The 9,898-nt window shown below is 38.5% G+C and overlaps 1 protein-coding gene across 3 annotated transcripts in view; it reads right to left on the bottom strand.

Annotated features, from left to right (window-relative positions):
• The window catches only part of LOC130561538 (serine/threonine-protein kinase/endoribonuclease IRE1-like), a 135,522-nt gene that overhangs the window by 57,088 nt on the left and 68,536 nt on the right, over positions 1-9,898 (bottom strand). For all 3 annotated transcript variants that reach the window (XM_057345948.1, XM_057345949.1, XM_057345950.1), the window contains 3 exons: positions 5,039-5,204; positions 4,727-4,842; positions 4,468-4,656 (listed from right to left, as the gene is read on the bottom strand). In XM_057345948.1, coding sequence (XP_057201931.1) covers positions 4,468-4,656; positions 4,727-4,842; positions 5,039-5,204 — 471 coding nt within the window. The remainder of the gene's footprint in view (positions 1-4,467; positions 4,657-4,726; positions 4,843-5,038; positions 5,205-9,898) is intronic.

Genomic DNA, 9,898 nt, shown 5'->3' with positions numbered 1-9,898 from the left:
TAAGAGGCGAAGGACCGAAAGAGCAGACGAGTGAAGCGCTCAATCTTGCAACTGAAATAAATATGCAGAATACAAGAATTTCCACTGCTAAGGTACAAAACAGCAAAGATAACGAAATGTGTTGCAAGTATTGTATGCATGTGAAGCTAATGCAGGAAACACGTGTTTAAACTTTAAGCACTGAACTATTGTATAAAGATCTCTAACAATACTGCAAAGCATACAAAACGGTATAAATCACGCTAAATACTATTTATGTGTGAGTCGCTATTGATAGAAGCCAAACATGTATCAATGCAGCTTTCATGAAGAATAATCACTAAAAGCCTTCAGGTCTCGCGGGTTGTTTGAGATATGCGCGCGCCCAGAGAGTCAGAGCACAAAATACTAAACGGAGTTCTCTTTCACACATTCTTACTCTGAAATGGACATATTAACACAAAATAACCTAAAAATTCCCATATTAACAAGAAACCCTGTAAAGGTATTCAGTTTGTTTCGTGACCAAACAGTTGGGAAACAAAACACGTGTTCCAGTATATTGCGCGAGCTCTTAAAGGGGCAGCAGCATAATAAAGATCTCTGTTTATAATGTTCATCAAACAACAACGGACGGGCCCAAAAACACTTACTGATATTAAAGGAATTGTGTTCTCTTATAGGAGTCGTTCACAACAAATAAAGGAAGAAAGTAGCTTTAAGAAAGATGTGCTTTAAATATGGTAAAGTGTTGAAAGAGAGTTTACATATACAATAAAAATAATTCAATCATAAACAATTATTTGTATTAATTTCTAGTTGATTTATTAATGTGTTAAACACATTTTAATGAAGTTTTAGTGATTCTTTTTTCTTACCTCACCCCACGACTCTGGTGCTATCAAATTAAGGGCTGGTGCCACCAACTGAATAACTTGGTAGCACCAGTGCCACCTCTCTCAAGTGTTAGTCTAGAGCCCTGCTTTCTTGTAGAATTGTGCTTCAAATAAAGAACTTTATGTTGACCAGATTGTTAGTTAATCATTTACAAGTCAATATTGCCTATATGGACAGCGATTTATAAAAAAAAGTGAACTTGTAAAACTGCGGTGTTAAATGCGATGCGGTCGAAAATTTGGGTGCACCTAACTTTTGTGTTGGTGCACCTAAGAAAAAAAGTTAGGCGCACCAGTGCAACCAGTGCAAAAAGTTAGTCTAGAGCCCTGTTTTCTTGACCTAAACTTTAAATAATCTAATGACATTTTAATGCACTCTATTATAGTTATAACAATTATTCTATGTAATATAATTATAATTAGGTCATTGTAGGCCAGGTAACACTTTATAATAACTTTCATTAATACATCATTAACAAACATTAGATAATGTCTAACAGATCATTAGTTAATATATATTCAAATAGCTAGAAACGTTATGTAACGTGTTTGTTAATTTTTACAAATAAATTTATTAAACATTACTTATGATTAACAGATCAATATTTAATGTAAATTAAAATGCTTACAAATGTTATTAAACTTTAATTCATATAATCATGCACATCTTGAAAATCTCCAAAGAATTTTAACAGATTTTCTACAATAACAAAAGCTTTTAATCATTGTATAAAACTTTTGCTGTTATTGGGTGTGATATGGCCAAGGTTAAGGACAGGTTTAGTGGTATGGGTAGGTTTAAGAATTGGTTACGTGGTCAACGATGTACATGGCTCAGTTTGATTACTATAAGAAACACGGTTAAATCTGTTTGTATAACACTGATTTGATAAATGAAGTATTTTCTTTAAACGTTGATTAATTTTCTTCTGTTGATGTATGATTCAAGGAATATTCTGTTTAATTGTGCACAATTGTATGCTTGTAAATGTAACTAACCACCCTTTAACAAATGTTGTAAAAGTCCAATGCCCATAAAGGTACTACATGCTTGGTTAACATTGATAAAAATTTACAAAAATGATGAATAGTAAATTTATAGTAATATTGTCAGGACCCGGGTTTCATCTATCTGTTTTTCAACTTCTCTCGTGCGCTCTCGCACAGCTGCTCTCACTTACCGCTCACTCCCGCTCTCACAGCTGTTCCCCCTTTCCTCATTTATTTCTTCCCTTTATATTCTCCTCTGTACTCCCTCTCGTTGCTTGTGTGTTTTGTTTCAAGCCTTACGGTGAAGTATCGTTTTTGTCAAGTCGGTCTTGCCCTGTACTAACCGTGTTTCTGCCTAGTGTGCCTGGTGCTGTCCGGTCCCGGAGATCGCTCGCTGTTCCTGTCTTTGCCTTGTTGGTATGATCCTTGCCTGTCTGTCTTCGAGCTGCCTCTGCCCCTTTGGATATCGTCTGCACCCCGGTTGACCTTTGCCTGTCTGGTTCTCGTGCTGTCTTTGCCCTTCGGATTACGTTCGCCCCTCGGTTGACCCACGCCTTCCCACTTCGAACTGTCTTGACCCCGAAACTGTTTTTGATGGACTATTTTTGCCCCGCAACAGGTTTTTCCTTGGTTGTTTATTTTTTTCAGTTTTTGTGAATAAACTTCCTTTTCGCATCCATTTGCGCTTGGGTCCGTTTCTTCGAGAGTGTGACAAATAGTGAATAGTAAAACATGAACAAATTATTAATAAATGATTTGTAAAAATGTGTAAATAGGGTGAATTCAGGTCATTTGGGACACATTTTTGCAATCAAGATGACTACTCATAAAGTTACTACTAATTAGTAAATATTTATAAACATTTACAATTGATTAATAGTTTCCCCTTTAGATTAAGTACTGCAAAAACATAAGAAATAATTACTAGAATATGTGAAAATAGCAGAAGCCTAAACAAAAAACAAACAACAAATATATGACCTTTACAGATTGTGATTATGAATGAATTAATAATACGTTAACATGAATAGTTTGTGAAGTGCTTATAATTACCAATTAAGCAAGTTTTGGTTACACTTTATCTTATGCTGCCCGTGTTACAGTGTAATTACACATAAGTACTGAGTAATCAAAAATAACATCATGTACTACTACAGGGTTAGAATTAGGGGTTGGTTTAGGGTTAGTTACATTTACATTTTATGCATTTGGCAGATGCTTTTATCCAAAGCGACTTAAATTGCATGATACTATACATTTGTATTTGAGTATGTGCAATCCCTGGGATCGAAACCATGACCTTGGCATTGCTAGCTCCATGCTCTAACCACTGAGCTACAGGAAAGCCACTAGTTAGATGTAACGTGTAACAAAGACACTGTGAAATAAAGTGTTACCCAAGTTTTTAACAACATTTGTAAACGTAGAAAAAGAGCATTAGATAATATGTGAACTTTGTTGACATTCAAAAGTACATAAACAAATTAACTTGTAATCATTGTATAATTTCTGTTAAAAATGTTTGTATGATCATATGAATTGAAAGTTTAATGACATATGTAAATATTAACTAATGTTTTTAAACATTCTAAACCATGTCAAAATCATTTGAAGAATTTTGAGAAGTGCATGATCATTTTATGACATTTGTAAGCACTTCTATTTACATTCAATAATGATCTATTAATCATTAGATAATGTTTAGTATAAGTACATTAGTAAACATTAACAAGCACATTATCTCATATTTCTAGCTATGTGAACATAATTAACTAATGATCTGTTAAGCATTATATAATGTTTGTTAATGATTTATTAATGAAAGTGATCCCCACATGTATTACCATGCTACAACTACGAATATCATGGTTGTACTATTTTTACTATAGTTAGATCGTAGTAAATTTGTATGGTTTTACAATACAAATCTGAGAAATACTATGGTTAGTAGGGGCAAAGTATGTTTTGGGTAATGTCTGTAGTATTACTACAGTATCTTGCTATAGTATATTATATAAATGTAAAAATATTTACTATAGTAGAGTATATTTTTGCATCAGCATTGCAATTCATGCATATTGCTTTATTTGTGTTAACAGTCTTTGTAATTGTGCTTGTGAAATCCTGTAGATTTGTCCTGTACAACATTAGGAAAATTAGACCTTTCCTGTCAGAGCATGCTACACAAGTCCTGGTACAGGCTTTTGTCCTGTCTAGACTGGAATACTGCAATGCTCTCCTGGCGCGACTTCCAGCTTGTACAACCAAACCTCTACAGATGATCCACAACGCAGCAGCAAGAGTGGTCTTCAATTAGTACACATCACTCCGGCTTACATTGGCTCCCCTATAGTCGCTCGCATCAAATTCAAAGCTCTGCATTTGGCCTACAAAACTACCACTGGTTGGCACCCCCATACCAAACCTTCACTCGCTAATACAGACTTAAATACCCTCTAGATCCCTGCGCTCTGCTAAAGAACGACGTCTTGTGGCCAATACCAAAAAGGATGGTGGAATGACCTGCCTGTTGCTTCAAGATCAGCATGTTCCTTAGCTTTAAGAAGCAGATAAAAAACGTTTTTTTTTGCCAAATGTTTACCTTTGGGTAGATGATGATGAAGGCCACCCATCCAGCCAACAGGAAGGTGCAGAAGATAATAGTGGCCATGTCTTTCAACATGGAGTCTACCGGAGTCTCCACACGTGGTTGGCGTCCAGGTTTCTCCTGCAGGGAAGAGATGGGTGGAGGCACTGGACTGCTGTCCTCCATTCCACTTTCGTTCACCTTCTGGAAGGCAACAGAAATATGTATAGACTCTCTTTAACAGCTGAAGACAAGACACATGTAGAGCACATACCTCTTCAATGGTTTTGTCTGTGGCGGGGGGAATGACGTTGCTGTGTTGACGGGGGATACTCTCTGGAAATTTCTCCAAAATTTTGTTGTGAGCATCAGGTGGTGTTTCGTGGTGACCTACAGAAGAGAAACTCAAATGGTGAGAATAATGTTGATGCCTTAATAACATTACCAACACAGAAAATTAGCCATTCTCTGTAAAATGACATTTCTTACTAAAACATTGAGACCATTGTGATTTTGGAAAATAATAGTGTCTTGCATTGCCTAGTCAGTATTAACCCAAAGCAAAAATTTGCACTGTAGGGCACACCTATCAGCAGCAGAGAATTCCTCATGAAGTTGATGCGGTTTCTCCCCTTCAGTGCAGTGTTAAATTTCACTGTTGTGCTGGGTGTGATCACACACTCCTGGTCCTCTTCCAGACTTGACTCCTGGTTACTAGGGCCCTCAAGCAAAGGAAACTTCCTTCCGCGGGGCTGAGACACACACACGCACACATTTTATGTGGCTTGGTCCACAACAGCATTACAGAGTTGACGCAAGAAGATAAAACATCTGAAAGCCAACACTTCCACAGCACTGTTCATGGGTCAGTGACAAAACAGGATTGGCAAGATGAGAAAATCATTAATCTTTTAAAAACTGGTTTTAAAAGCATGCATCAGATATTTTAAAATGTACTTAAGTGTATTTATGTTGATTTTCTGTAATTACAAAAAACATTTGCACCATTTTTTATTAAGTTCCTGAAAATGTCAAATGGTGAACCATCAAAGACTGAGAAATATTAAATATTTTATCCACCTAGATGGAATGTAAAGATACTCATAAAATAAATCATTTATTTTAAAATATCACACAAAAATAGAATTGATTTACGTTATTCTCAAAATATAAATTTTAATGAGTTTTTGCAACATTTATTGGTATATAGGCTGAAAACTATTATTTTCTAAATAATTTTGGACAAATTATGTAAAAATGGTTAAAAAACATTTTAATACACTAAACTAGATGCTTCTCTTTTATTACACATTAATTTTCCTGTATATAATTATACTTTCTTATGAAAAATACGCCAATTGAAACTAACCAGTTACACCACTTGACCATTGACCACCACTTGCAACATTTATTGGTATATAGGCTGAAAACTATTATTTTCTAAATAATTTTGGACAAATTATGTAAAAATGGTTAAAAACCGTATTAATACACTAAACTAGATGCTTCTCTTTTATTACACATGAATTTTCCTGTATATAATTATACTTTCTTATGAAAAATACGCCAATTGAGACTAACCACTTGACCATGTTGCTTCTACAGCTAAAGACCATTGTTTGTTGAATACATTAACACTGAATATCAATGATAGTCAAGTTCAGCTGAAGTGGTTTTATTTTTCTTAATGCTGAAAAAATTAAGAAAAATAAATGATAACAAGAAATCGTCATGTCTCGTAGTGTAACTACAGTTAAATGGTTAATTCAGGGTTAGAATAAAAATTCTGTCATGAATTACTAATCCTCAAGTCGTTTCATAACCGTAAGACCTTTGTTCATCTTCAGAACACAAATTAAGATTTAGAGGAGAATTAAACTGAGATCCGACATATTTCTGACTTCCCACATAGAGAGCAATGCAACATGAACTCAAAGCACATGAAGAAAGTATAAAGACATCATAAAGGGGCAATCCGCGATCATTTTGGGATAAAAATAATCAGAAATCAATTATTGAGTAAATACTTAGACAGATCAGTGTTCAAAACTAGGGATGCACCGAATGTTCGGCCACCGAAAATGTTCGGCCGAAAATAGCAAAAAACGCAAGTTCGGTGTTTTGATGCCGAATGTGTGAAATGGCCGAATAAATTTTACCGAACATGACTCGTGATACGATCAAGCAGCAACCAGTGCAGAGAGAGACAGAGAGAGAGACAGAAACGCGTGCGCTTTATTACTGCCGCAAACATTTTGGCAGTGCGTGTGTGTGTGCGTGCGTGTGTGTGTGGAGCATTTTAAAGTGTCAGAGAAAGACACAGCACGGGACTTGCCGCACGGAAGTAAATTTCCGAATGAAAGCGTCTTTACCGGTCGGTAACTTTACTTCAGACGGAAGCGGGCTGTCTGACAGTAGCCCCGCCGCTCAAGACATCCTTTGACATCATACAGTGGTCGCGTGCACACAGTTCCATGTACTAAACAACTTGTCAAAGTATGTTCTGTGCACCTTCTGAGAGAACAGTCAGCTTTTGTGGGCGGAGTTTGGAGGAGAGACGTGAACTGAAACGGTTGTCAGTCAGCATCAGTCAGAATTGCTTGCATTGGATGTTTTTTTTTTCTCAAGTCATTTTGCAATGTAGCCTATAATAATCCAACAGTTTTAGTTTATTCGTATTTTTAGCTTATAGGCCTAATGTGGAATGACAGTTTTTAATGAAGTGTTTTGTTGTAGGGGTACAGTGTAACTTACATTACATTCTTTTAGCAGTCAGTTATAGGCCTAATTAATATAGGCTATTCATGAAGGGAGAGGGCTCAATTTTTTTGTTTGAATTTACTTTGTTTTGCTCAATTTTATATTAAGTTGTATTGTATTTTATTGAAAAGCAAGACAAATTATAAAAAGCACACTTTGACTATTCAGTTTGTGCAATAGTGAAAAAATAGCTTAATAAATAGAAGAAATGCAAAAAAACCATGTTCGGTGTTCTGTATTATTCAGCCTTCAGCCAAGTGTTTCACATCATGTTCGGCTTCGGCCAAGAATTTTCGTTTCGGTGCATCCCTATTCAAAAAGATTGTCTTATCTTACTCTGATTCACAATGGTAAACTTATAATAATGATTTATAATTTGCACTGTCGGGTCGCCCCATGCAGGAAAATTTTATTTGGGGGAGTACGTCTTTGCGTCATTACATCACGTCCCTAAACACAAAGGAGAGGAACCGGCTAGTTTATCACGTGTGTGTGGATGGGGCTGCAGCGTCACTGCTACGTGTGAGAGAGTTTCGTTAATTTTTATAACAGACGCTTGCAATTTAAATCATCATCTAGATGGCTGTAATCATCTGGGGAATGTCATGTAACCATCTTAATTTATTAAGTTCTGATGCTGATTACATCTGGGGAATCATCTGTTGTTAATAACAAAGTAACTTCGTGCTCCGGAGAGCTAAAGTGACAGCTTCATGCTAAAGCAAAAGCTAATATCGAAAGGGTTTTTGAGAGTTGGCTCCGATATCTGAAAGGATTGCATTAACAGATAAGACATCACTATCGTGATTTATTTTTTAAAAGTCTTTGTGTCATGTAGTCAGAACAAAAGCGCAAGATATTGAATGTGTTCAGACGACATGTTTCAGATATATTACTTGTAGGATGGAGGTAGGCGGTATTTTACATGTTATTTAGAGTTGTTGTCTACATCAGGCGAGACGCAATAACGAACGCTACAATTGATCTATATTAGTGATGTTTTTAAACGTTTTGAGTTGTATCTGGTATAGACACGGTCACGTGTTACTGTCAAGTTGTGTCATGGCTCTGCTTCATTTAGTTATGTTTTTCTTGGTCCTGTAGCAGAGCCATATGACAAAGCTTTTGGTTATGTGTGGAGAGAAACATATTATTGTCCTTTTGACAATAATATACGTTCTCTCCACTGTCTCGTCATTGGCCCCGCTCCTCTCATTTCCTTGTTATCTTTCCCTGAGTGTTTGATTACCCACACCTGCCCCATGTCTTTATCCCTCGTTTGTCTTCCCTATGAATGCCCTCATGTTTCTTTGTCCTGTGCTCGTGTATTGTATGTGTATCGTGCCTGTCAGTGTTCCTGTTATCCTGTTTTGCTGTTTAAAGAACCCAGTCCAGTCTTAGTAAGTGTTTAGTTTAGTTTGTCAAGTTATGTTTAGTCAAGTGTTATGTTAGTTTAGTCCAGTCCCGTTTATTTTTTCCTGTCAAAGTTTGTGTATTATTTATTCTGTTAGTGTCTGTTTTTTCCCCATTGTGGGTTTTTGTTTCTAGTTGGAAAATAAAGTCTTTTTGTTATCCCCGCACTCTTGCCTGCCTGCATCTGGGTTCTTCTTCCACCACGCCCATCGTGACAGAATCCATGAGCCAATACTGAGCCCAGCAGGCAGCTCTTTGGACATGGGGAGCCGGGCTAAGGAGACCCACCGCCTCCTTTCCCTTCGCCAGGGAGACACTAACATCTGGTTGTTCGCCGATCAGTTTCTGGATGTAGCAGAGCGAGGCTGCTTTGGGGAGGAGGAACTCAAGGTAATGTTCAATGGCTGTCTTGCGGAACCACTCTCCCGGTCGGAGATGCGGATGCTGAGACCCCTGGGCTTTGGGAATCTCGTATGTTATGCTAACAATCGGGATCCGCCAGGGGCCTCAGCACGTCTTGCCTCTCCGTCCCGCCTGGAGGTGATTCCGGAGGAACGTGTCCTTAACATTGACACCATTACCTTGGGTCCCTCCGATCCATCTGCCTCGGGGCACTCTGCTGCACCACCTAGCGACACCCGTGGCCGGCGGAGACGAAGGGAGTCGCGGGACTCCCCGTCCGACTCCTCCGGTGCGGAGTATCTCGGGCTCACCATCGCTTCTCAGCAACCGGCCACATGTCCTGTGGGCCGGTCCAGGAAGAAGAAGCTGAGGAGGGGGAGGTCCAGTCCGGTGCAGCCGGCGTCCAGTCTTGTGTCCAGTCTTGTGTCCAGTCCTGTGTCCAGTCCTGTGTCCAGTCCGGTAATCCAGCCGGCGTCCAGTCCGGTGCAGCCGGCGTCCAGTCCGGTGATCCAGCTGGCGTCCAGTCCGGTCCAGCCGGCCTTCCAGCCGGCGTCAAGCCCTGTCCAGCCGGCCTTCCAGCCTGGACTCTTGCCTGCCTGCATCTGGGTTCTTCTTCCACCACGCCTATTGTGACAAGTTGATGTACAGATGTGCTCTGATGCGGTCTCAGCAGTCGGACATTTAGCAAAGAGCTCAGATTCATCTGGGCAGAGCAGCAGTGCCAAAGCACAACCCACGTAAAGAAAATAACTCTGCATATAACTGACATTTTATGTTTCAAACTGAGATGGTGACAAAGAGGCCAAAGTTAAGGACTGCAGCTTTAAAATATTCTATGTGACTACAGTGGTGGCCAAAAGTATGAGCAGCG

The sequence above is a fragment of the Triplophysa rosa genome, linkage group LG11, assembly GCF_024868665.1.
Source record: "Triplophysa rosa linkage group LG11, Trosa_1v2, whole genome shotgun sequence".
Classification (NCBI taxonomy): Eukaryota; Metazoa; Chordata; class Actinopteri; order Cypriniformes; family Nemacheilidae; genus Triplophysa; species Triplophysa rosa.
This window is presented reverse-complemented; position numbering and strand designations above follow the sequence as displayed.